This window comes from Plectropomus leopardus, chromosome 11 (genome assembly GCF_026936395.1).
Source record: "Plectropomus leopardus strain MGB_pleo_1.0 chromosome 11, ASM2693639v1, whole genome shotgun sequence".
Lineage (NCBI taxonomy): Eukaryota > Metazoa > Chordata > Actinopteri > Perciformes > Serranidae > Plectropomus > Plectropomus leopardus.
This window is the reverse complement of record NC_142186.1, coordinates 23,994,755-24,022,263: the sequence shown is the minus strand read 5'-3', so window position 1 is coordinate 24,022,263 and position 27,509 is coordinate 23,994,755. Positions and strand designations below refer to the sequence as shown.

The window sequence follows — 27,509 nt, the reverse complement described above, 5'->3', positions numbered from 1 at the left end:
CCCCCTGACTTGATTGGATTATAAAATGCAAGGATTGTCAAGTGTAGCTGTAGTGTATTTTTCTTTTCCACAGAGGACCCTTATCCTAGCAGTTCCATAGATCTCAAGTGTAAGGAGCGGGTGACAGACAGCGACAGTGAGAACGGTTCTGGAGACGAAAGCGAACAAAAGGTGACCAGCTTAAACTATCATTTTTCACTTGTTAAAGAGCTTTTCAGTCTGTCTTGTCATTTTTAAGTATTTGCTCTCAATTACATTCATGTTCTCTCAAAATAATTTTCTCTGTCTTTTCAGAGAGTTTTCGCTCCAGTGATTTGCTCCTCTGCATTATCATCTTCCACACACCATACCCCTCATGGCAGGAGTGTCTCACTGTCCTCCTACCCCAGCAGCAAGCGTCACGATGAAGGGAGATCAGGAGGAGGAGGGTTTTCAGATCACAGGAGGAAGGAAAGAGGAGAGGGAGAGGGTAAGGACACATTTGGAGGAGAGGGAGGAGGAGGAGTGCAAGCCACATCTCTCTCCCTCTCCTCTGGCCAGTCAGTCATCTCCACGTCTCCAGCCGGAGGGCATCCTTCCTCATCAGTAGGTTCACTGGGGGGAAACCCTCCCCTGGGCATTGGCGCTGTCCGGGTGGCGTCTACGGTGGTGACCAATGTAATGCGTCCTGTTATCAGCACACCGCTCCCCATCGCCAGCAAACCCAGAGATGGAGGCACATCATCCAGCCCGCATCCGCCAGAGAGGAAGTCCCTGACTCCCCACCAGCAGCCACAACTTCTGATTGGTTCAGGAGCAGGAGGCGGAGCCCCGGCCACAGGGGGTGGGTACTACTCTTCATCATCACCTAATCCTGTAGGTGCAGGCGTGGGCCCTGGTGGTGTAGTGACTAATTTGGTGTTAGGAGGGGCTCTGTCTGCTCAGCCTGCTGTTCAGCTCATCACCCCTGCCCACCACCCTCAGCCCTCTCAGCAGCAGGCCCTGCCCTCCTCCGCTGTTTCAGTACCACATAGCCAAACCAACGGGCCCCTGCCTCTGTCCCTGCTTCAGCCCCAGTTCCTCCCCGCTTCTTCTCTAGCACCTCACGGGGGTAAGGCCATCACACAAGTTCAGTACATCCTGCCCACCCTACCTGCCAACACCAACCCCAAGAGTCCACCTCAGCAGCTCAGCCAGCCAACCAGTATCTTCAACCTGCCCACAGCTCCACCCACACACATGTCCCTGGCCAATGGAAAGCAGCAGGGGACAAGTTCACTGACAGGATATACGTCCAGCTCAGCAGTGGGAGTGGTCAGTCCGGGAACTAGAGGTGAGACTGTTAAAGCTGCAGTCATAACCAGATGCTTATACAGGGGCTGGGCGACATAGCTAAAAATGTCATCACAGTAAAAATGGTCATATCAGTTGATATCGATAATTATCACAATAAAACACTCAAATCAACACAAAATTGCTAATTAAAAAGGTTCATTTAGGGACATTTTGAGGTAGTAGGCAACCGTTTAGGTGTGTCATTTGTGTTTAATTTTATTTCGGTGTACTTATATTTTATACAGAATCTGATTTGCTGCTGTTGTTTACAAACCAAAGAAACAGGATAATCTTTGTATATTTTTTATTTAATGTTTGTAGGCAAACGAAAACTAAAAACATGAACACTTATTTCAGTTTTTGTTTTTGAAGTTAATAATAAATATTTTTCAGTATTTTGTCAAATTATCAAGAATATCATTACTGCAAAAATACTCTGAAATATTGTGACATTATTTTAGGGCCATATCACCCTCCAAGTTTCCGTTATTATTTTTTTGTCAGATTATGACATCATTTGCCAAACAGCAGAACTTTTCACAAATCTAAACTAGATTCAAAACGATTATAGTCAAAGTAATGTCAGTAAATAGACAAAGAAATCTTAATTCTAGTCAGCAGCATTTGAAACTTTGTGCAGATGGTATAAAACATTTTTTAAGTGATTTAGCTGACAATTTAAACTGAATAAATAAATAAAACAAAAAAGTCAACTGTGGCCAGTACTGTCTTTAAGTTTTACACACACAGTATGTAACATCTGACATTTCTCAATCAAAACAATCACAAAAGATGGACTTGTGAAGTAGTGATGAAAGTTTTTCAGATGTGACTGAGGCAGAAAAAATTTTTACAGATGAGGAGATGTATTAAAGTTTTATTCACTCTACCATTAGCCACTTTATGTCATATCGTTCTAGGCGATTAGTCAGCAAAGTTAACTTGCTAACTTACCATGAGCATTAGATGAGTCCACTATACAGCTAATGTAGTTAGTGTTATGTGCAAATTCAGTTTTGGGGTAGATCACTTATGTTATCTGTTGTCAGACAATTAGACTAAAAATAACTTTTTCAGGGTGTTGAATGTTGTATTACTGATATAATGTTATTAGCTAATCTCGTCTACTTTTTCTTCTACTACTACCACTACATCTTATCCTTCTTCTGGTTAATAGCAGGTTTATCTATAATATTACTATAAATGATATTTATTGTTAGTATTTTATTGCCCAGCCCTAACATATATCTATTATTCTGTGGTGACTCCTAATAAAATGCCCATTCTCCTTTTTCCCTGTCTTTGCCTCAGTGCAAACACAGTCTCCAGTGCTCCAGGGCAAGATGCTTGTTCCCATGGCAACAGTACGGACAGCGCAAGCCCCTGCCCAACAGTTTCCCATCGTAGCTCCACCTCTTCCAGTCCAGAACGGCGCTCAGACGGGAAGCAAGGTCAGTGAGCACTTTCCTGAAGACACTGACATGAAAATGATAGAAATTGTGTCATTTTTTCACACTAAATAAAAACGAACCTATAGCTCACCACACACACTGCACAGTCATTCATTTGTATTTGTTGTATTCCTTTTTTATGGCTTCCTTGCTACGTGCCAGATCATCCAGATAGCTCCCATGCCTGTGGTCCAGTCCCAGCTGCCTCAGGGTGGAGCAGTCCACCCTGCCAGCCCCTTCCCTGTGACAGTGGGTACAGCTGCTGTGGTGGCTCCAGGATCAGCACCCTCCCAGGCTGTACTCCTGCCACCAGCACCCACCAGGTAGGAAAAACATTAAACATTAAAAAAAAAACAAAAAACCAAATTGCAATGAAAATAAAAATATATCGATCCTATAAATCTTGAAACACTGCTGACTTGATAACATTTGACAAGCTCGACACATAGGCTGCAACTATGTCAAATAACAACTGAATTCAGGTAACTGCTGGCTCACAATTTGTGCTGAAGTGGTAAACATTACCACTTTGTTGCACCAGAATAAACGAAACAAAGAGTGCCGATTAGTTTTCAGCAGTTATTCCAAATTGACTGTGAAATGCCTTCCTGTAATTTCCTGCCTAGCATCCTTTTTATTTTCATGAGACTAAACCAACCCACCTGCCACTTAAAGACGGTTAAAAAAAGACTCTTTCACACATGCACTTAACCATGTGAATGCGCTGTTATTTAAATGTGTTGCTATCATGTTTGCAAAAGTATTTTGCGTTCTTCAGAACAAAAAATGATGTATCACTTGTGCTAAAAACTTCTTAGCTGTGTAATCAATTTTAAACATTGGCCCTGTTGTCTTTTCTTATCCGCAAGTAAATTAAATCTGTTGATTTAGATGATCCAATTTCAGGTGAGAATTTGTTTTTCACAGAAGATTAAGAAATCGAAAATTCGAACTTTAATTCCAGCTGCTTTAAGGATGAAAATCCAGCAAAATGTTCCAAACTTCAGATTAAACAGCATATTAAAAAAAGAAAAAAGTTGAGAAAGAGTTGAAACTTAGATATCTTACTTAATATCCTTTCTACAAAAATCAAAGAAGCTGAAATCAGCAAATGTTTGTTGTTTTTACATGAAAAATGGCATGAACAACACATCAGTTGAGTCAAAGTAGTTCATTTTTTTCATTTGACTTGAATTGATTAATCGACTAATCGTTGCAGCTCTAATTGGCATATGTGCTATATTATATTTGTGCATAGTTCTGTCTGATGAGAAAATGATGGAGAAATCTACAGCGTGTTTGTTTGAAAGCCTAAAAGCTGTTTCTTTTCCAGATAGATAAACACAACAACGTTAAAGATCAGATGTCTGAAAGGGGCTATAAACAAATTATGTGCCAGTAAATCTTGACTCAGCTCTGACAAACAGGCACCTATTTATGAACATATGCCAGCCTCGCTCATCCTACCCTGGGCTCCTGTTGATCTCTGTAGTTGTTCCATTATTGTCAGATTCTTTGGAGTTTACATGAGCCAAATATTTGTTTCCGTATGATATAAATCCGACTGACAACTTCCATGAAACAATTCACACTGTGCTTCCAAAAAAAAAAAACAAAAAAAGAATAGATAAGGAGTTATATTTGCATGTCCTGTATAAGTGCTCCAGATTAAATATTTAGAAAACGGTGTTCAAACACATGAGCAAACAATTAAAAAGATGAATCAGCTTTGATCACCTGTACTTGTTTAGTGCTGTGCTTTTTAATGAAGCAAAATTTCTTTTTCTTTTTTTTTTCCCAGAATATATTTCTCCCACTGTTATCAAATGAGAGAGAGCAAGCCACTAATGGGACTCGCATTGATTTCGAATCTGACTAAAACTATTAAACATCACTTTACTAAAGATAAATCCCTTGCAGCCATCTTGGAGTTAAATCAACTGTGTGTGCATGAAAAGAAATTTTGTTTTTACCCCAAAAATAGAAAGTAAAGCAATTAGAAGATCGTTTACATAACAACTTTCTCCCATTGGATAGATGATAAAAGATTTATTCAGCCATTTCAGACAGAATAAACATCTCTCCACATGGCCCAGTTCATGCCTATCAGGTTTAAACAAGGCTGATTTATTCTGAGTGGACTGTTACTCTTGTTATTAGTGGGATAAAACAGATGTTATCTAAGTAAAAACTGTATTTCTAGCATTAGAATTGTACATTTATGCACAGGAATCAGATGTGTTTAGTGTTTGTGAAATGCTAGTTTGCAACACCTTTCCACAGGAGGCTTCTTTTAAAAATTTGAATTTTACAAATAAAAGACAAAGCATCTGCAAGTGTATACAAACAACAGCTAATCCATGCAGAAAAAATATGTCCACAAATAAATACACAAAATACATCCCCAAAGACACACACTGAAATACATCCACACAAAATACAAAACTCCATCTGTGCCCAGAGTACTTTCTGTGCTCTGACAATGTGCTACAATGAATAATGGGATGTTTTATATATTCCAATAGTGCTACTATTGAATTGGGGTGGAGGAAAAATTGATAGAGCATTGCATCATGATATTTTATGTAGCAATATTGAATGAATAAACGGACTCCAAGTTTCAATATTTTATTAAATAAATTATAAATGTTACAAGTACAAGATAAACTTTAGGTACTCTACTAGAACAACAAAATCAATTGCTGTAATTTCAGTCTACTAGATACATGTTGCTGCAATAAAATGACTGAAGTTAGATGAGCCAAATAAAAATTTGACAAAAAAAATCCTGAATTTGCAGTAAAAAACATGTAATAAATTACAATTTTGTTCCAATACTCAGCATATTTCAAAACATTTAAAATCCCAATAATGTTGTATCATGACCTAAATATAATGATATTATTGTATCGGTGGGCTTTTGATGATTCCCACCCCTGCTAATGAACGGTACAGCTCAAAAAAAATTATATATACAAATTCAGTACGTGGCAGCAGATGTTTTAATGGTGGTAGGCCGCCACAAATAAATGAATGTGTGGGGAAACTCTGTTCTCTTTTAGCCGTGATTGAATGCATCTATTAAGAATCTAAAAATTATGTTGCAATTTTAATTCAAATAAATATATCCCTTTTTTTGCGGATTGAAGAAACCTCAGTTACATTGTGTTACTCCAGGTTTGATGAATGATACATTTAAGGAAGCTGTATTGCTCGTAATGGCAGGGATGTCCAGATTACTTGGAGCATAGCGAGCAGACAATAGGAGAAACAAAAACTCCAGCAGGGGTGCAGCTGTAGCAGTGCAGCTCTATTCTGGATGTGTTAGTCATGCTGCTGGTGGCCCAAGTTGCTTCTGCCTGCCACCCCCACACTACCTCTCAGCTCCTACCACACGCACGCACACACACACACACACACACACACACACACACACACACACACACACACACACACACAGAGAGCACTAGTCATCTAGTGCTGCTCGCCGTGATGTACACTCACCCACTGACCCTCACTGCAGCACTTCTTTTTTTGTCTTCCTCTTTCCTTGTAATCATGCCTCTGTTCCCTTCATTCCTGTTCTGACTCATTATTGTACCATAACACCTTCTCTTGCCACAGCTACACCTTTCTTGACATTTTTCATTACAAAAATGTCCTTGTCTTCGCTCTGCCTGTGCAGTCTTTTTTTTTATACTTAATATTTCTGTCCTTTAATCACCTTGTCTTCTTTACCTCCTTGTCCAGGATCACCTATGTCCAGTCCACTCCAGGGGTCCCATCCACTTTGCCTCTGGTCTCCACAACAACAGGCTCCTCCACCACACAGCAAGCCCTGCCCGGATCTGCATATGTCCCATCGCCCCTGGCAACACTTGGGTTCACAGCCATCGCACCGCCGGGACAAACGCTGGTTCAGCCACTGATTGCAGGTCAGTGCTGTGAAGAGCTGAATACATGCATTCTGGTTCTGAAGTAATGTATGAAATGAGCTATATGAACTACAACAATGGTAGGCAAATGGCAGCACTTAGGACAAATCTGGCCATCCAACAAAATATTTTGACCTCTGACAGATGTCAAAGTTTTTCATTTCATAGCTTAGATTTCAGGTTTTTTTTATTGATAGACAGACAGATAGATAAATATGTGCTGAGAATAACAGGCATGCCAAGTAGGTTCTCACATATAAGGAATATGCCTTGGTGTTGGGTGCATAACAACAAACATTATAGAGAAAAGAAAACATAAAAGCAAGTACCGCAATCAGGAGTCAAGATTCACAATGAAAGCATATTTTTTTAAAAACTAAAAGAAATATTTTATAAATAAGCTTTAAAAGAAAAGCCTAACTTGTGTTTAGAGAATATGTGCAATAATGTACAGTGATGATAGTGATTAAAAGATGAAGATATATGTTAATATAACGTATTGTGGCACATGTTGAGACTTTACATAACAGACTTTTTGTGGGATGCGAATCCACATCAGTGGGGGTCCCGGGCCTTGTTGATAATGCCAGCTGCAGATGAGCTGAAACTTCTTTTTGTGGCTTGAGGTTTGACCTCTTAACAGTGTTTTTTGATTAGATGCCTGAAATAAGGTCTGTGGTTAAAACAAGCCAGAGACTCAGTAAATACCCCACTCGTGAAATTTGATGCTTTTATGTGTCTTAAAAAAGGTGGTTGCTAATAAGTTGCAAAATGAGACTGCAAAACGTCATCACGCTGAGTTGCCCAGAACAGGGCTTTACAGCCTCATTGTGTTGGCGACATCAAGTCAAGTGACTGTGGTATAGTTGTACTTTGGCTTTTTATTTCCGGTGATGGCATTTAAGCTTAAAAAATCCAAAAAGTCAAAAAGTGGTTTTCAAATGTGAAGACTATCTGTGAACAAAACATGTAAGTATCATAAACTCCTTTCTTTGCCACTATACTTATTTTCTACAGTAATCCAAAATCCAATGGAAAGATCCCATAGGCTTTAAAAGATGGAATCAGGGCAAAGCTAAGTTCTACATTGGCCTACAGAAAAATGTCATCCTATACGCACGCTATAGCTGTTTCCAATATATATATATATATATATATATATATATATATATATATATATATATATATATATATATATAGTAAGTACTGGCTAAATATTGTACTGCAAAACTCGATACTGTATAAAGTTAGGATGTAGTGTAGTGTGATGTAGTATATATATATATATATATATATATATATATATATATACCTGTATATATATATATATATATATATATATATATATATATATGTAATAGCTACACTACATCCTAACTTTATACAGTATCGAGTTTTGCAGTACAATATTTTAGCCAGTAGTGTACAAAAAATCGGCTTACCTCATCATTTTATACTAACAGGAAATTATAAAATATGTTGAATGCCAACCAAACTGGCTTTTGGAACACTTCTGCCAATTAAACTTCACAAATACGCATTGAAATGCTTTTTCTGAGATTTAATACTTTTTTTCCCACAAGATCTTTCACCACCATCTGCATTCAGTTAAGCTTTTTCCAGCTCTGAGCAGCTTCTATATTTCCTTTATGCATTACATTGTGGAACAATAGTGTCCCTCAACAGCACACTCAAAAATACGTCCATATTTAGCATGCATATGCTCACTTTTTTCCATATCAGCACACTACGGTACATAATGCACATACTCACTGCTGTTCCCTATGAATTCAAACACATTTAAAATGCCTTGCCTTAAGCCTGTTTAACCCAAACAGATCTGTGCTAACGACTTTCATTCCGCTTTAATCGTAGTAGGCCTGTGTTTGTAATGTGTAATGTGTGAATGAAGTATAAATAGCCTCTCTAGTCTTGTGGCACAGAATATACATATGCGTATCCAAGTGATCTTTTGCCACACTCTGTTAGTTCACAATTGCTAGGGAAAGATCTGCCCTCAGATACACATTTAAAACAGTTTTGTATCTCAGATTAATTCATACATGGAATAAAATGTGTAAACAAACAAAAGATATTGAATTAATATAGTCTTCTGTTTCCACTGTGCCTGTTATAGATTGTAAAATGAACAGCACTGAAACAACTGGGTTTGATTTATTTCAAAAACATGGGGAGAAGGCAATGAGCAACTTTAACACGCAGTTACTCAAAATTAGCTAGAATTTTTTTGTTTAAGTTACAGGAAAACTACCTGAAAATAAGCCAAAGAAAAGAAAAAACACAAGAAAATGACCTGAAAATTAGCAACAAAAAATGGGAAAAAAATCGTGTTATCTCTCTCCTAAACTAATTTTCAGGTCACTTTCTTGTCACTGTTTCCTCATTTCTTGCAAAGTTAGGAAACAGACATTACTTCCTTTGAGGCATTTCTAGTTCATTGCCTTTTCCCCTAAAGTTTTAAAATAAACCAAATGAATTTTCTCTGGTTTCAAAGATTTTTATGATTGTGAAGGCTGCCTCAACACAGTGCAGAAAATTCACTGTATTATTCAGATGTGTCACTTGACTGAATACATATACAAACATCTGTTTTGGTGGTCAGCAGTTGGTTCAGTAGTTAAATAGTTAAATACCCCACACAATATTAAAAGCACATTCACAGGGACAATTATCGACCCACAGCTGGAAGACTCAATCACAGATTTGTTAAATTAAACGGCAATTAAAACATTTATTGATGTGAATGTTTTGGATCGACACTGTGAGTGTTGCAGAAAATGAAAATATTTGGCCTCTGGGGTTTCCTTCATCCAGGTCAGCCGCCGCTCCTCGCCACAGCTCAGTCTCCACAGCCTTCCACCTCAGCCCCTGCCTCAGGCTCCGGGGGCCAGATAGTCACTGCCATCTACCCTCCGTCACCTAACGTCACCATGGCAACAGGGGTGGTCTCCATGACAGCAGTACCCCCCAGCGTGGTCTACTCCGTCTCCAGCCCTTCCAGCGCTTCCCCCCACATCCTGTCCAAACACACGGCAACCCCCACCACAATTACGCACCCACATCCGCAACCCCATCCAGACAGACAGGCAGACAGACACCTGCCTCCGGACAGACCCCCGGATCGACAGACTGACAGACAAGCCGAGAGGCAGACAGAAATGCTGACGCATTCGGACAGACATCAGGAGAGGCAGACCTCCAGCAGTAGCAGCTCAGTGGCACCTCCCAGTGGCGCAGCTGTGTCCATAAGGCCCTGCAGTCCTCCACTCCAAACACCTGGTACGCCCACGTGTTCTGTTTCTATTATACACTCTGTTTACGAGGTTGTGATTGGTAGTTATATTTTTTTATTGATGTGCTGCTTGTAGCTACATCCTTCTCTGGCCCCTCTCCTGTTCATCCAAAAAAGAGATCACTTGTAAGAGTAAACAAGGGGGATGAAATTTGAATTGTTTTACCTTGTTCATAAATGTACAAAAATGAGATGGAGGGAAAATACTGCATGACATTATGCAGGTGATACTTTTTTTATCATGTTATTTTATGTCAGTGTTTGACTCCTGATGTTTGATGTTATTAGTGCATCCTAAAGCTGACTACTCCTAAAAATATGTTCACAACCAGGTCTGGTAGGAGCTAGATAGCGGTGCCACTCATTTGATGATTACTGCTACTGATGGCATTTTGACACAATTGCGACCCCTCTCTCGCTATAGGGTCGCTACAAACTCCCTTCTTCCTGACGCCTTTGCCTTTTTACACAGAACCAAATGAATGCGGCACCATGCTGCTTCAGTGTGTGATTTTAGATCAGTTGTCAGCATCACAGAACCAAAAGAGGTGTTATGGGCGTGACATGCAACACAACATCAGCCTCTAGTTCTAAGAATAAGATATGGGTGAATGCTTAAAACAGTGGATCAACCTGGCAATAACAATCATTTACCGCCCCTGTTATATGGCGGCTAATGTCGTCCTCTGCTCAGAGGGTAAGGTGCTCCTGAATCTACTTGTTTTCCCGATTTGCAGACGTTTTCGGCTACTGTTCTTGAGTTATCTGCTAACAGCTACTTTCTAAATCACCAACTTTTTGAAACACTTAACACGTTGTCACACCCTTGCCGGCCATGATGCCTTCCTGCTGGCTGTCCCTTTAATACAGACATCGTTTTGGTGCTGTTACTGCCCTTTGATACCAGCTTAAAGGCGAGACAACTCTGTTCCCCCATTCTGCGATTGTACTTTTTATACAGCATGGTTAGCTGGAATAACAGCATGAAATTCCTGCCTTGAAGAGGTGATGTAAAAGGAGCAATTGTTAACACTGTCTGCTCTTACAGCTCTGTTAGCAGCATTAACAGTGTAAAAAACGTTAACGCCCGACTTAAAGGAAATGCCTCTTGTACACATCATTTTGCCCTTCTTTTTTTTCTTAAAAATTGACTAGTTAGTTCCAGTTAATGCGTGTCGGGCTGTCAAAATGAACAGAAACTGACATCCCTAATATGTTAATTGAAACTGACTTTTCTTGCTGTAATCAGTCCTTCTGTTCACACTGGCTTTTAAAATACATGTTTTCAATGAAAGTGATTGAGGAAAAATCCACAGCCCTCTTTCTCTGCAAATATACGTTCTATCCGTGTGAACCTAATATTAGGGTTCAGCTCTCTGAGTTCATTGAATCAACATGTTGTCATCTTTCTGCGTTCCAGGCAGTGCACCAGGTACACCCAAACTAACCCAGCTTCCAGTAAGGACGCCTCAGAAGGTGAAGGCAACAGTGGCGAACATCCCCGTGGGCAGCTATGAAGGAGGAGGCCGGGGAAAAGAGAGAGAAAGGGAGAAAGACAGGGAGCGGGAGAGGGAGCGCGAGAGAGAAAAGGAAAGAGAAGCGGCAGCAACTAGTCGCTTCTCCTTTGATCCTGAGCTGGTGGGGCAGACGGGGTCTCCATCAACACATCCTGCTGAGGAGCCGCTGTCCTCTGACAGACCCCTGGAGGGCTCCAGTGCAGTGGACTCCTCCGACACACGACACAGAGAAAGCACAACCACCAAAGAGGTGAGAGGAGCATCACACACTGGCTTTCAGCTCCAACATAATGAGCAGTTGATGCTGATTTATAACATCATCTATGACCAGCGGTACACGACTTCATTACAAATATTACTCCAATGCTAGAAGTCATATTACTTCTTGAGATGAATTACTGGAATACTTGCTTATACAAATAAGTATTCAAAGTATTTTTTCATTTAATCTCAACACATTGTTTATATTTTCACAATACATTAACAGACCCTAATGACTCTATCTTGTTGGACCTGTGGAATGAGAAGCTTGTTGAATATGCTGTAAAGCCTGCAAAAATGTCCACAGAAAGACTAATTAACAAAAGGATCACCATAATCTTTTTTTTTTTTTTTTTTTAATTTAACTGCAGCTCTTGTTTGTCTCTCTGTTTCAACTAAGTGCTAGCTTAACAAGTCTTCAAATCCTCCAGCTAATGTCTTCTCTGGCAAACAGTGGCGCTGCTGTAGATGCAGCTACTTCAAAAAATTATATATTACAACCTGCCTTACCATCACACTTATATACCTTTAGCTTTATAACTGTTCAACAGCAACTCTGCTAGACAAAAAATAAATCTCACAAAAAAGTATAAAGTTACTACAGAAAATAACTTTAAGACAGCGTTAAAATTGGGTGGATTATACACCAAAATTAAAATCCAAAAGTGAGCTACCGTCGACAGTGCGAAAAAACATCCGCTGACTTCAAAGCAAATGTAACGAGTAACAAAAGCCTTTCTTAGAAACATAATTGGAGTCAAAAGTACAATATTTGTTTTTTAAATTAAGTGGAGTCAAAGTATAAAGTTTCCCCCAAAAGATATCACTCACATGAGGTACAGATCCTCAAAAACTGTGCTTAAGTACAGTACTTGAGTAAGTCTACTTTGTTATCGTCCACCATTGTCTGTCACTTTTTATAAAATACTTAAATCAAATTCTCTGTGCAGGCTGGATGGAAGGAGTCCCTCCCCTCCTCTCCTCTCCCCCCTCCATCAGCCACAGAGCCCACCCTGCCCCCCCCACAGACTGACAAAGATGGTCCTACACCCAAAAAAGTCAAAGCTCGCCCACCACCCCTGAAGAAGACTTTTGATTCAGTGGATAAGTGAGTTAACACCTTTATGAATCTTTAGTGTAATGCTGCACAAGTTATCGATGGACGGTGTATATATGCTGTATATTGTGTGTGTGTGCGCGTGTTGGTCTGGCAGGGTGCTGTCAGAGGTGTACTTTGAGGAGCGCTTTGCCGAGCTGCCAGAGTTTCGGCCTGAGGAGGTTTTACCTTCACCCACCCTGCAGAGTCTGGCCACTTCACCCCGCGCCATTCTGGGCAGCTATCGCCGCAAGAGGAAGAACTCTACAGGTTTCAGTCACATGATACTCCGACTAAAAGCTTTTAGCAGATAGTTGCTGCCTTTTATGGAAGCAAAAGTAGAACTGCATGATGCCCTGAACAGCTTTTTGTTCTGATCCTGATAAATATCAAGATCTGAAGTTTGTTTCCTCTCTGTGCCTGTAGATTTGGACTCGGCCACTGATGAGCAGGTCTCGCCCAAGAGAAAGAGTCGGCGGCGCTCAAGTTGCAGCTCGGAGCCCAACACGCCTAAAAGTGCCGCCAAGTGTGAGGGAGACATCTTCACCTTTGACAGAGCAGGTAACACACGAGGAAGTCTAAGTATACGTCCAGTCATGTAATTGTTTTCTGGTCTTTTATTTTTGAGTTCTGGATAGATGACGGGTGTTAAAGAAGTGTTGTTTTAGGGAGAGCTCTTGTTTTTTGTGTTTGTACTTCACTTTTATTGTAATGTTTTTTTATCCTTTGTGTCTTGATGACCTTCTTTATAAAGTATAAGAGTTCATGTAAAGGGTTTCATTCTCCTTTGTTGGCTTTATTTTGGTTGCTGTCATTTCTGTAATAATCCATGCATGTTTTCAAAAGTCATTTTTTTTAAATAGTAAAAGACACAAGTGACACAGCAGAGGTGAACCAGAATATGGCAATCGAATAAAAGTACTGTTACTTTAAACAAATAGATCAGATGTGTAGAGTACCTTAATGCATTACTTTTTAAAAGGGAATGGGATGGGGTGGGGGGCATCTTTAGGCTACAAAATAAAAAGTCAACATTACAGTCATACACACTAGTGTAACATCAGTAACATGACCACTCATGCCCAAACCAACAGTCAGTGGTAACAAAAGGGTTTTGTTAGTGCAAAAGCCTAATACTAATAAAAAAATAAAGTTGCCGTTCGAAGCTCTGGAAAAATCTAAGTGCGTCTTGAATAAAATTTTTTCCTTGTTGTCACTTGGCACCAGTGTAAAAATCTAAAAATACCTGAGCCAGATAGGAATCACTGCTGTATTTACACGAGATTAAAGATATGGCCTCTAAATACACATAAACAAAGATGTTCGTTATCGAAACTAGTTTTCTGAAGACTCAACCACTCTGCCTGTTTGTCCCTCGTCCAGCCACAGACGGAGAAGACATCCTGACAGATCTGGAGTTCGATAAGGTGCCGTACTCGTCCCTACGACGAACGCTGGACCAGAGACGAGCGCTGGTCATGCAGCTTTTCCAGGAGCAGGGCTTCTTTCCATCAGGTAAGACACAAACACACACGCCATACACAGGGTCCCCGCGGATCCTTAAAAAGTCTTTAAAGTAACTGAATTACCCAATTTAAAGATAGAGCCTTAATTGGACTTAAACTGTCTTTAATTAGTTCCTCAAAAGTCTTAAAAGTTCCCAGACATAAAAGGTACAGTTTTATGAATCTTTTTTTTCTGCATTGTTAAATCTCAAAGTAATGGGTAATTTAAAAAAAAAAACACCTGCATTGCCAAAAGTCATGTTTTATGTCAAAGTCAATATTTGTGCAAAAATTTTGGTGGTTCACTATGACCAATTTTGGTCATAGTGAAATCAGACTTAAACTTCATTCTGAGTGGCATTAAAAAGTCTTATAAAGTCTTAAATTCCACTTCCTGTAAGCTGTAGGAACCCTGTGTATATATATCTATATATATAATATCTACAAGCATTGTCAGATCCGGTTTCCACTTGCAGACATTGATTCGTGTTTTTTTCTCCTCCAGCTCAGGCCACTGCTGCCTTCCAGACAAGATACTCCGATATATTTCCCACCAAGGTTTGTCTGCAGCTGAAGATCAGGGAGGTCCGGCAGAAGATCATGCAGACGGCTGCCCCCTCCGATGCCTCTGGTTTAGGCATCCCTGACTCAGTCGGCCCCCTCCCTGGACCCTCTGGCTCCCAGTCAGGAGAGGGATCTCTGAGAGGAGGTGGGGACCTGCAGGACGAAGACGTGGAGCAGAGCACAGAGGGGAGCCCAGAGGATCCTCGTGATTCACAGGACTCCTCCAGATGAGGGACGCTGACAAGTTAGATTGACCAATCAGTGACTGTTGACGTCACAGCTTTCCAACCCCGACACGCTTTCACACACTTTTTTCTTTTTCTTAAATTCACACTCTCCTCTAGATAGATGCTGATTTTCTTTCCATCCTCAGCAGCCGACCTGTGAGAGGGAGAGATGTTTGTATGCAGTGTTGGGCCTTTATTTTTACTGTTGGGAATGTGTACCAAAAAAAAGGACACATGAAAAGCCAGTGGCACAAAAACTACCACAATGCGCGCGCACACACACACACACACACACACACACACACACACACACACACACACACACACACACACACACACACACACACACACATACTGCAAACTCTTAACTCCCACACTTGAATTAGCACTCTGTATTAACCACCTCGAGGAAAGCTCCCATTGATGCCAGTGAACGAAGGACCATTGTGTACAGCTGCACTCATTTGCCTTGAAGAAGAAAGGAATCTTGTTTTTGGATGGAGAAACCTGCTTAACCCATTCTGAGACGACGAGACGTCAGCGGTTTTAAAATGGGGACACTTCGTGTTTTGATATTTGTTTTTAATAGCGTTTAGAGGAGTAAAAGGAGTACGTTTCTGCTCGAGGAACAACCTGTATTTAGACGTAACTGTTGTAACCTTGTGTCTTGTTTCTGCTGACATTAGGGGGCTGGGCCCTCAACAGCCGAAAACTATTTGATTGGACAAGAGAACTCGTTACTGTGGACCTGGAAAGATCTTTTTCTCCATTTTATCGCTCACAGGTAGACCTTCAGGGGAGGTCTACCGAGGGTGACTGAAAAAAAATTGACTGAAACTCAAGTGGACTTCTGGCAGTGCCATCATTCCTGCAATTTACCTGTCTGGCCAAGTCCTCCCTTCTCGCGACTGACGCTAGCACATGCCAGTAGGTAGGAACAGAGCATTCCTGTGCCTCTCATCTGCTCGCCATGAAGGACGGAGGTGGGTCAGAGTCAGCGGGCACATCCTGGCTCTTAGTCGTAGAGGTCGGGCTGATAAGGCCTCAAGCCTCTATTGCCAAGCAGTTTTATTAACTTTTTTTAAAAAATAATTTGTATTTAACATGGTCATATTCAGTTTGTTGTTGTACTATTCCTATGGTTATTATAATAATTATTATTATTATTATTACTCATATCATTGCAGTGAACCCCGGTCCTTAGTTCAGATGTTTCCTTCTTTTCCGCCAGCTGTTGATTTCTTGTTTTTTTTTTTTTTATATATAATTTTGGAGGCAGGTGAGAGAGGCTGCTCCACACCTGTACAGTTCCTCCATTGTAGTCTTCCCTTGACTGGCCTCTCACCTCAGCAAGGACCTGCGGTGCAGTTATTTTTATTCATTTCAAAGAGGACGAGAAAACACAACGTGGACCTTTATATCCTTTCAGCAGTAATAAGCTGTATGTTTTTAGACGACCCCGTTACTCTGTCCCCTCGCTTAGTTTGATTCTATAGCCTCAACACTTGTACATCTCCTTCCTCCACCTCTTTCCTTCCCTCCTTCCTCCCTTTGTCACTTTATTGCTCTCTCCAGACCTCCTTTTCATGCAGGCGGAGAGAAAACCGGGGGAAGCGAGGGGAGGGGGACGAATCAAAGAGAGCTGGTAGGATCTAATACTGGTTGTGTCTTTGTGCAAGACTTGGTTGTGTTGTAAATAATTACTGTAGAGTCAGTAGACTCGTTATATTATTGATAAGGAAAAATCTGTCATTGAACATAAGTTGACTTTTAAGACACCCGTTACCGAAGGGAAAACACATGAAATGGAAAAAAAACAATAATAAATATGGCTATTAATGTTTTTGTGTTATACTCCTTGTTTTGCTGTTCCAGTATACAAGAGAGGAATTTCTATGAATAATTTAAGTTTGTATCTGTATCTTTCAGTATGCAAATAAAAATAGGTGTTCAATTAAAGTGATTTTATCGCTGGCAATGTGAAAAATGGGTTTTCCTTAAGCGGAGATACATTTATCAAGAATGTTACGTAAAGTTAAGCATCATTTTTGTCCAGCTCCTTTTAAATGTAACAGCAGCTCATGAGCTGATGCAAAAAAATAGGGTTTGGCAATATATTGATAACATATTGATATTGAGACACGAGACTAGATATTGTAGATTTATTGTCTTTTCCTGATTTTATAGGTTGCTTTATGGTAATGTGATGCCTTTTTTTTTTAATACTTTTCTGGCAGTTCTATTATTTACCTTTAACCACTTAGTCAATACTATTGATTATTTATCAAAAAGCTTATTGTGTAAACATTTTGAGAAAGCACCAATAATCAACCAAGTAATTGGTCAAAAATATCAGAACATTTGATTTTCTTAATATCATGGGGGCCTTATTGAAAACCACAAATAAATTAGCAGCAATTTTCACTTTTCTGTTGTGTTAACATCAAAATAATGCCAGTATCTCATGTAAACATATGAAAAACATGTTAAATGTGCATGAACACGAAAGACGGCACCATGTGGCCATGCGTTTGGGTGACTTTTGCTTGGCTGTGGTTATCTACTCTGAGTTTTTCAAGTGCGGTAATGCAACACAGTTTTTAATAATTCAAATTTGAAATTAAAACTAACCATATGGAATTTTACTACAGTTTATCACAGGCACTTTGTTTAAAGAGAGATATTCACACATCCAACTATCTCAGGTGCACGTGTGTTGAAAAATGTCAGTTGAATCGTGAAAATTGGATCCTGCACACTGCTCTTGCTCAACAACTTAATTTAGTGATTGAAAAATCTAATTTTTTGGACCGCTTGGGCCCGCAGTGTGAACATAGTGTTTGTTAAATAGTTGTCCCTCTACACCTTCGTCAGGAGGAATCAACAAGTTTTTCCAACACTGATCTTAGATAGTGCTCAGCTCATTTGACACAGGTGTGGGACAATTAATCAGCTGTTGGGTGTTTCTCAACATACGACAGTAACGTGTACCATTTGTCACATTAAATTCCACATTTTAAAAAATGGGAAACAAGGGGAAATGTTTTTTGTAGTCTTTTTTTGTATCATTTTCATGTGGAATTCAGTGTGACAGGTGGTACTCATGTTGCTGTCCGCGACTTAAACACACCCACAGCCGAGTAATTGTTTCACACCTGTGTCAAATGAGCGGAGCACTATTGAGATCAGTGTTGTTAAAAGTTGTGTTGAATACTCCTGACGAAGGTCCAGAGGGATCAAAATGTTTGTATAATCGATACGTTCTGATGCTGAGCAAGAGCAGGGTGCCGGATCTTCGTTTTAACGCTGTGGTTTATCGTTTAACAGGTAAGTGTTTTATCCCCAGCTGTGTTGCATGAGAACATGGGTGCAAAATCATCTTGGAAAAACATTTATTGATTTCTATTTACAACAGCACGATCAACCCTTTAAACAGAAGAAAAATCACATCCATTTTGTATAAATGATCAAATTAATGATACAAATGTCATCTGAGGCACACCCAATGGTCCTTATTCATAATGAATGGCATATCTATGATTTCAGTTTGCACTTTTCGATAAACTTTAACACTGATCCATCTCATAGTGTTGTAAAACAGGGAAGATGAATTACTTTGGTCTGTTTGCTGAACTTAATATGCTTTTTGTCATTTTACAGCATTCCTGTAGAGTACTTCATTATCTGATCCAGAATACTCAACCTCTCAGTAGTCAATTAGTCTTTAGTCAGTGTCAGTATAAGGACAAGTACTGAACTCGTCAATTCAGGAGGATTTGTGTTCTGTCCGCTTGTACTCATCCTCAGATGAGCTGCAGTCCGTCCACAGCGACTGTGTCCATGGCGAGGCCGTTCTCCAAAGCTGTGTGGTAGATCTCCAAAGCCTGCTCCAGAGGCAGCGCTCCTCCCTCGCTGGTCTCAATGATGGCTATCGTCTCCCCAAACTCATTGCACATGATGGTAGGAGTGCCCTGTGTCTGAGAGGAGGAAACACAACCCAGAATTAGCTCAACTGACAGCAGAGAGCACACAGACGCATTTACAGGTGCTGATTACGTCCCCCTCTCTATTTTAACTGATCATTTTTTCACCTTAAATGGGTCATTCACTCGATATGTTTACATGATGTTGGAAAAAGTCAAATTAATGTGTTAGTCTGACTGAATCTGGATTTTTAAAAAAATGCATGTGAACACGTCAGTCCGACTGAAATCGTACTGAGTCGAATTGGACGAACACAGCTGGATAATGCAGTTAGGTCAGTTTACTTTCATTCACACACCTCAGCTGGACCTGAACTGGTTCTGCACATACTAAAAGTACAATTAGGAAAATGTGCTTAAAGTATGAAAAGTAAATGTACCCAATGCAGAAAAATCTTTTTTAAAAAGAGAAAAAAAAACACGTCCAAAAAAACCACAAATTGTAAAAAAAAAACAAAACAAAACTACGCAATGTTATAAAGAGTATATGAATAGAAAAACAAAAACAAAAAAACAGAAAAAAAACACCCCCAAAATGCAAAATTCTTTTAAAAAATCTAAAAAATATATAATAAAATATAAAACACTCAAAACTTCAAAATAAATACAAAAAAGAACCAAAAAAATCTCCAAAGATAGAAGAAAAAACATTCAAAAACTCAAAATTATAAACACCTCCCAAAACTCAAATACAATTTAAAAAAAAGATGTAAATACTTCAGAGTATCAGAATAGTTAATTAATTTTCTGTGAATTGACTGATTAATTAACTAATTGTTGCAGCAGTACTTGTATAAAATGGTAATTTAATTTATAACAAACATCACATTTTATAACTGATTTTTATGCAAAAATCTTTATATGTAGAGTGCAAAGTATAAAGTAGCATGAAAATACAACAAGTTAAGTACAAGTACCTTGAATTCATACTTAAGTTCAGTGCTGTAGTAAATGTACTTAGTTACTTTACGGCCTCTGACGCCCTCTGTCATGGTTTTTAAGGACGACGTTAGTAGCAAACACATTCTGACCTGCTGAAGATCTGCGGCTTGGATCTGTATGAGCTGAGGCTGCCTGTTCGCTAGTTCCACTGCCGAAGCGTCCACCACCGCCACGGCAGAGCTGGACTCCACGGCGGCCTGTGCAGCCGCCTCTTCATCCAGCCTCTGCTGCCTGGCGTGGGTCTTTTTGTGGTTCCTCAGGTTGGAGAACGTCTTGAAGGCTTTTCCACACTGCGGACAAACGTGCGGCCGCTCGCCCGTGTGCGTTCGGCGGTGTTCGGCCAGGTGCATGCTCTGGATGAAACCCTTGCCGCACACTTCGCAGCGAAATGGGCGTTCGCCCGAGTGTGTGCGCAGGTGCTCTCGCAGGTGAGTGTTCTGACGGAAACGTTTGCCACACACTTGGCAAGGAAAGGGGCGCTCGCCGGTGTGGACTCGCTGGTGAAGTGCAACTCCGGAGGATGAGACAAACAGTTTGCCGCAGATGGGACACTGGTGGGCTTTAGGACGCTTTCCGGAGGGGCACCGCGGCCGCCCGGGGCCTAAGGCGAAGTGGCTCAGTCTGTGAAGTCGCAGGTTGGCCGGAGAGTTGAGCTTCTTCCCACAGATGTGACAATCTAGACCCCCTCGCACGTGCGCGGCTGAATCCCCTGATTGTGTCTCTGCTGCGGCGGAGGTGGACGGCTCTGCGGTCGGATCTTTGCTCGGCTCAGTCTGGCTGTCCGTCTCTTTGCCTGCTTCTCTCTCTGCACCCGCCTGCGCCATGAAGGGGTGCTGCTCCAGACAATGATTGTCTCGTTGTCTCCTGGTCAGAAAGCCAGCGTCGCAGTCGGGGCACGGGAAAGGAGCCGGGGCCCCGGGGTGTTGGGTGTATCGATGTGCCGCTAGCTTGGTGGGCCAGCGGAAGGTGGCGGGGCAGTCCGGGCAGCACAGCGTTGCGGCACTGGAGTGCAGCAGACTGTGCTGACGGAGGTTAGAGGACTGTGAGAAGGAGCGGTGGCAGACATCGCAGCGGTACGGTCGCACGCCAGAGTGGATGAGATTGTGCCTCATCAGGTTGGCGAGAGACGAGAAGGTTTTGCCGCAGTCGGAGCACTGGAAGGGCCGCTCGCCGGTGTGAATGCGGATGTGGTTGCGCACGTGGATCTGCTTCTTGAAAGACTTGCCACAGATGCCACAAACGAAGCTGCGCTCGGGGATGTGGGCCTTGCGTCGGTGGCGGACGAGCTGCAGCTGGGAGGTAAAGGTCTTAGAGCACGAACGGCAAGAAAAAGGCCCTTTGTCCGAGGACGCAGCTTCAGCTTTGACTTCACCGGCAGCGTCTGAAGCTAAGCCAGACTCAGGGGCGTCCTCCACCTGCCGAGGGTCAGCCGTGTTGCCCTCGGGTGGGGCAGAGACGTCCATGTTGCTGTCCTCCCCCTGCTTCTCCACTTCCCCTCCTTGAACTTTGATCTGACAACTCTGCACTGGATCTTCTTCCAGTTTTTCCATCTCATCTTCCGTGAGAGGAGCCAACAGGTTTTCCTCATCAGTGTGGGAATTCTTCTCTCTCGCTCTCTGGAGGATCGCCAGAGCAGAGAGAGAAGCTCTGACTGGAGCCGAGACCTGCAGAAGGAAGAAGTATTAGTTTGATTGAAACGTCAAACTAAAGCTGGACACACGCTGCACGATTTCAGACCGTTTCTGACATGAAGTCTGAGCTCCAGGACTCATTTTAGAGTCAGACAGAATTTTAGCCGGCCCTCATTTCCCCACCTGCTGTGATGCGTTTGGATCGGGGTTCCTGCAGATTAAGGCGAGGTACGTGTAAGACTTTTTACGACTTTTTTAATGCCCCTCGAAATTAAGTTTAGTTTTATTTTAAGTTCATTGTGTCAAATTATGATGTCAAAATATTGTGACAAAAACCAAAGTTACAAAGTTAAATTATCTGCAACAAATGTTGAGTAAAACATGGAAGAGATTTTGAGATTTTGCAATGCAACTGCAGAAAAAAAAAATAGCTCATAAAATCCTGCTTCCCATGTTTGAGCATGTGTAAGGCTTGAAAGATTAATTTAGGTCAATTTTATACCAATGACGGCCTTATTTTTAGATTAATAAATTCACTTCCTTATAAGACTTTAAGGACTCGCGGAGAGCCTGGTTTGGATACATTTCAGGCTCTTGATTCCTAAAGGTCAGAGCCTTTTTTCTCATTCAACTGTACAGTTTAACCCAGCGGTTCCCAACTGGTCCAACCACCAGCTTCAGATTTCTCCTTAGTCATTAATTTAAGGTCCACACGTTAGATAAAACATATTTCACAAAATGCAAACAATACTTTGGCTTAGAACAAGTGCAGTGGGAGTAGAAATAAAAAGCAATATTTCTAAAACAGCCTCAAATCGTGCAGCGTGTGCCCCGATTAACTTAAGGTTGTGGTCACAATTGGTAAAGTGGATATGCTTGTTACCATGGAGATGGTGGTAGAAGGGTAAGACGAATCACGGTTGAGGTGGGTTCTTCGGTGGTAGAGGTACTTGGTCATGTTGGTGAAGGTTTTGTTGCAGAACTGACACCTGTGAAGAGGATCTGCAGTGTGGGACTTCCTGTAAGACACCAGGAGGGAGAAGATGAAACAGAGCGTTTATCAGCCGTCAGTTTTTTCTCGGCGATCCCGGCTGCTGCGGCGTTTACCTGTGCATGATAAGAGTCATCTCCGTGGTGAAGCCATTGCCGCAGTCCACGCACAGGTACCTCGCCACGCCCGAGTGCGTGCGCATGTGCGTCTGCAGTGACGTCGCCTTCTTGAACACCTTGCCGCACTCTGGACATTCATGCGTGCCCTGCTCGTGGACGCGTTTGTGAGAGGCCAGCCGGTTGACGGAGGTGAAGGTGCGTTTGCAGAGCTCGCACTGCTGAGTTTTGGTCCAGACTGTTGTTTTCTTCTCTGCTACTCTAATTCTCATGTCCTCCGCCTTCTCTGTCGTCTCTTCCCTCCCTCTCGCGTCCTCAAAGCAGCTCATGACGCCTGGCTCTCCGCTCTCTTTGTCCTGACACAGGAAGTGCTCTCCCTGGTGCTGGAGGAAGTCCTCTGGGGTTTGGAAGAGAAGGGAGCATTCGGAGCACTCATACGGGTGGATGACCACCACCTCTGTCTGCTGCTGGGCGTCGTCCTGGACGCTGGGGGCCAACCTTAGCTCCAGTCTCTGGACGCCGTTCTCCAGGACACCCAGCTTTCCCGTAGAGCCCCGCGCCACAGCAGGCAAAAGCGGGGGCAGCTTGGAGCGGCGCTGACTGGGGGTGGCGGGGTTGTCTGCCAGAGCTTGAGCGGTGAGAATCTGCAGGTGCATGGTGGCAGAGCCGGGGATCGCCGTCACTGGAGGCAGCAGGGAGGAGCGGGAGGAAGCAGAAGGTTTGGAGACAGACGGACGTTTCTTCTGTTGCTGCTGCTGCTGCTGCTGAGCGAGTACCTGGAAAATCCACACAGAAAGGTCAAAACCTCAAAAGCCTTCGTCTCATTTAATTCCTCTGTTGTGAGGAGTTCACAATCACAAGTACCTGTGCCAAGATCTCCCCAGCCTGCTGCTCGCTCAGCACGTAGTTCTGCACGTTGTTTAGTGGAGTGACGGTGCCATCAGGCTGCAGCACATACTCCTGTCGCAAGGGCCGAAAACACAAGTTATTGGATTTATATTCAGTGAATGCGGGGCCACCGATATTACGCAATAGTCTGAGATCTGAATCATCAGTCAGAGACCCCTCAGTCGACGTTTTCTTGTTTGTTTTTCGCTTGTTGGGACGTTATTGGTCAGCAGATTTTGCTGCAGAGTGAGAGCTCTGGATTGTGCTACTCTTTGGTAGAGGCTGCAGCTGATGTGAGACACACAGCACTGTAAGGTTCCGAAATAATAATAATAATAACACGAATAATAGATAGGACTTATACAGCGCTTTTCTAGGTACTCAAAGACGCTTTACATGAAATGAAAAAGAAAAAGAAACACAGGATAAATAAGATTATCCTCTCTTTTCTGTTAGGAAGTGGTTTATTTTTAGCTCACAGCAACTTAATGTGCTGCAGCCTCTGGTTTTTGTTTGATATCTGGTTATGTTGTTGTGCATTTGAAATCTGTTAGTGCCATAATAATAATAATAATAATAAGAAGAAGAAGAACATTATTTATAAAGCACCTTTAAAAACAGTTTACAAAGTGCCTTGACAAACAAAGGAAATGGGATACAAAGATGGTTCTGTTAAACACAAGCGAGAAGAAACTGGGGTCGAGTCAGGATCAAATTAAAACCAGAGGACAAATAATGCAAGGTGCATAATGTCAACAGAAAGTAACACAAAGAAATAAACAACAGAAACAAAAAAAGCAACCAACCCACAAATAAAAGGAAATAGAATAGATAAAACATTAACTAAAAATACATTAAAAAAGGAATAACATGAATGCCACTGTCACACTGAACGTCCCGCTGAGTCCGGCTTAAACTGTAAAACCTTACGTGGAAAAAAAGAAACAATGAATATTTGAATTTAACGGCCGAATCTGATTCGACAGACATAATTCTGAGTCGGGCACAGCCCTAAAATATTTGGTAATTGCTCTTAAATTTAAAATAGCTAAGACGCTGAAAGTTCAGTGCTCCTGTCTTTTAATTTAGTCGATTATCAGATGCTTTGGAGACGAGACGTCTGCTGTTTGGCCGTGACGCCCATTCAAACCAGTACCTTCTAGAATTACAGTGCAGTCGCAGCAAACCAATCTGTGCTGGCCGACACAACCGAGAGAGCCACTGAGATAAACGTTTCGCTTTGAAGCAATTTGAATGCACTCTGTAGCATCAGGGCCTGACCCAAATTAAATGAATGCAACTGCCAAGTGGCTTCACCATCCAGAGATCTGGAGCTGCGCACGAGAATGACTCAGCACAGCAAAAAAAAAAAAAAAATTAGGAGTAGATTATAGCGAGTGTTACTGCTCAAATTTACAGCTGTTACATCATCAGCTTCACTCTGTTATGAGATCTGACCCAGTATCACCGAGCGTCTGCCGCTTTAATGAGCACAAACTCTACTTTGATTCTTCCCATAAAGATGATGGGTGTACAGACACAGGAAAGTCAAATTCAAGGACTGACAAGTACTTTTTTCAAGTGCTTTAGAAATTAACTGGTTATTGTTATTATTCAGGCATGTGCAGAAAAACAGTAGCAGGCGAATACAGGGGGCGGAGAGCACGGTGCAGTTGTGGGTAAACCTTGCGCTTACGGCTGACGCTGCTCTGGTATCAGAGTTTTGTAGTGAAACATCCTGGCACTGACTATTTACCGCCGTTTACTAACCCACTGGCGATCTGAGCTCATAGCGCTTACACAGCATCAGAAAATAAAGGCAAATATGACCCACTTTTCAAATACGTTTCATAAAGTAATTTACAATTCTGTTCTTCAAGTATATTCAAGTACTTTTTCAACAACCAAGTTAAAAAAAAAGTCTGATTTTCAGTGTATTTAAATTTCTCAGTGCCAAATTCAAGTACTTCAAGCACCTCAAGCACTTTGTACAAACCCTGCAATGCACGTCACGCGCCACATTAATCGGATGCTGTGACGTGGGTGCAAAAAATAACCTACATCGTTAACCTCTGCAGCCCAACGTGAACGTGATGTTAATAACTGTTAATAACATGTTTAATGTTTAATTCAGGAGGGAACTTCCTTCAAAAAACTGAACTGTCACTGTGTCTCCTAAAGGCTGAAGAAATCCACCAGTCGGTTCAATAAATCACCGATAATTGTGACAATAGCAGAGAGATTACCTTAGTAAAAACACAGTAAATGGAAAATTTGTTCTACTTTTCAGATTAGAACAAAAGTCTGAAAGAAGTCTCCCATACCACGGCCTCGGTGTTACTGTGCGTGCTGCTCCTGCTGTGGGTCCTCCGGTGCTCCAGCCAGGTCTCAGGTGAGTCAAACAGAGCCAGACAGTCGAGACACTGGTACTGAACCGGTCCTGAAATCTGCCCCTCTGACCCTTCCTCTGCCTCCAAAACCTCACACAGCTCTGAGGAACCGTCATAGACACGGGTGGTTAGTGTTGTTTTAATTGTATTATGACTAATATTTATGCAAATGAAAACTACATTTTGAACTCATTTTCCAAAGGTGTGAAAATTTGAAAAAAGTGTCAAAACCACAATTAGTTTGTATCATTTTCATTAGTATTGAATACAAGCATCTCTTTATAAAAAGGCCTCCACATAAAAAGCATCATTTTGCATCATGCACAGAGAATCTTTACATCCTTTAACCCTTTAGTTACTGGATCAACATCCGTGTTCTTGTGCTGCATTCGGATACATTTCACACGCATTTAAACCTGGGAAATTGGTTTGATTTTCGCAGGGAAAACAGCAATAAGCGACTGAGAAATATTCTGCAAACTGCAAAAATGTTGTAAAAGTTGAGAAGAAAGTTAGCTGTGAAAAAAGACTGGTGAAAAAATCTTCCAGGAAACTCTATTTGTAAATCTTATAATTACGTATTTATAAATATTTTACAGAAGTCTTTTTTTTTAAGCACTAAAGGTCAATATCTTGTTCTTTTTTGTTGCTTATTTTCAAGTAATCTTGTTCTTTTTACAGATTTCTTGCTAAATTTTGGGCCATTTCTTGTTAAGCTGCTCACTGCCTTCTTTCCATGCTTTTGAAAGAAATTAAGCCAATTTACTCATGTTTCAGAGGGTTCATATCTCGATGCTCACAAATCCCTCACCCTGCTGCTCCACCTCCATCCCCGCCTCTCTCATGTGCATCTCCTGGTGCTGCAGAAGTTCCTCCGGGTTCACGAGCAGGGCCCCGCACTCCAGACACTGGTACTGCTGGGTCTGCCCCATCTCTGAGACGCCCTGGATGGTCATGACCTCCCCTTCTCCTTCGACCTCTTGGCCGGTGTGGATCTGCTGGTGGATCAGCACATCCTCAAGGGTGTTGAAGAGCTGGTGGCACTCGCTGCACATGTACTGGTGCTCCACAAACACATCTTCTGCCTCCTCCTGCTGCTCGGCCATGTTGGTACTTTGTGTGTGTGTGTGTGTGTTGTCTTATTAAGGCTGCAAGTGTATCATGAAAGGAGATGTGTGACAGGCGAGGAGGTGGTCGACTGAAACTTCACTTCTGTGTCCAATAAATGAAGATGATTTTTGTCATCCAGACGGCCAGTGTAAGAGCGCACCTGTGAGAAACAAGAAGGTTAAATGACAACGTGTAAAACTAAACATTATCGCTACGTAAAGTGGTGTTACGTAGCAGTATTTATATAGTAGCTATCAAGTCATTAACCCTTTAAA

The 27,509-nt window shown here is 41.6% G+C and overlaps 2 protein-coding genes and 1 long non-coding RNA gene across 3 annotated transcripts in view; 2 read left to right on the top strand and 1 right to left on the bottom strand.

Annotated features, from left to right (window-relative positions):
- The window catches only part of cicb (capicua transcriptional repressor b), a 47,004-nt gene extending 29,847 nt beyond the window's left edge, over positions 1-17,157 (top strand). The window contains exons 10-21 of the mRNA XM_042489284.2: positions 74-171; positions 295-1,312; positions 2,626-2,765; positions 2,928-3,088; positions 6,516-6,700; positions 9,536-10,000; positions 11,434-11,780; positions 12,742-12,899; positions 13,006-13,157; positions 13,314-13,448; positions 14,271-14,402; positions 14,898-17,157. Of these exons, the coding sequence (XP_042345218.2) occupies positions 74-171; positions 295-1,312; positions 2,626-2,765; positions 2,928-3,088; positions 6,516-6,700; positions 9,536-10,000; positions 11,434-11,780; positions 12,742-12,899; positions 13,006-13,157; positions 13,314-13,448; positions 14,271-14,402; positions 14,898-15,187 (3,281 nt within the window). The 3' untranslated portion in view covers positions 15,188-17,157. The remainder of the gene's footprint in view (positions 1-73; positions 172-294; positions 1,313-2,625; positions 2,766-2,927; positions 3,089-6,515; positions 6,701-9,535; positions 10,001-11,433; positions 11,781-12,741; positions 12,900-13,005; positions 13,158-13,313; positions 13,449-14,270; positions 14,403-14,897) is intronic.
- A 799-nt stretch (positions 17,158-17,956) lies between these two features.
- LOC121945315 (uncharacterized) lies at positions 17,957-27,038 on the top strand. The gene is made up of 4 exons (XR_006105949.2): positions 17,957-18,510; positions 18,991-19,228; positions 26,025-26,126; positions 26,902-27,038. It is a non-coding gene; the product is annotated as an uncharacterized LOC121945315 (long non-coding RNA).
- znf526 (zinc finger protein 526) lies at positions 18,559-27,230 on the bottom strand. The gene is made up of 7 exons (XM_042489301.2): positions 26,936-27,230; positions 26,059-26,225; positions 23,711-23,806; positions 22,847-23,622; positions 22,623-22,758; positions 20,198-21,772; positions 18,559-19,160 (listed from the first exon to the last, which is right to left on the bottom strand). The coding sequence occupies exons 1-7, from the start codon at positions 27,228-27,230 to the stop codon at positions 18,987-18,989; spliced, it is 3,219 nt and encodes a 1,072-aa protein (XP_042345235.2). The 3' UTR covers positions 18,559-18,986.
- Between the last annotated feature and the right edge of the window lie 279 nt (positions 27,231-27,509).

What these genes read in the sequence shown, in the direction of transcription:
- znf526 (XM_042489301.2), bottom strand. Translation starts at nt 27,230, where the DNA reads ATGGCCGAGCAGCAGGAGGAGGCAGAAGATGTGTTTGTGGAGCACCAG. An exon ending in ACAGTAACACCGAGGCCGTG is followed by an intron (nt 23,807 to 26,058) that starts GTATGGGAGACT and finishes CCCTTGCGACAG; the next exon opens with GAGTATGTGCTGCAGCCTGA. An exon ending in AAGCCGCAGATCTTCAGCAG is followed by an intron (nt 19,161 to 20,197) that starts GTCAGAATGTGT and finishes TCCTCCTCTCAG; the next exon opens with ACACAGGGCACTCCTACCAT.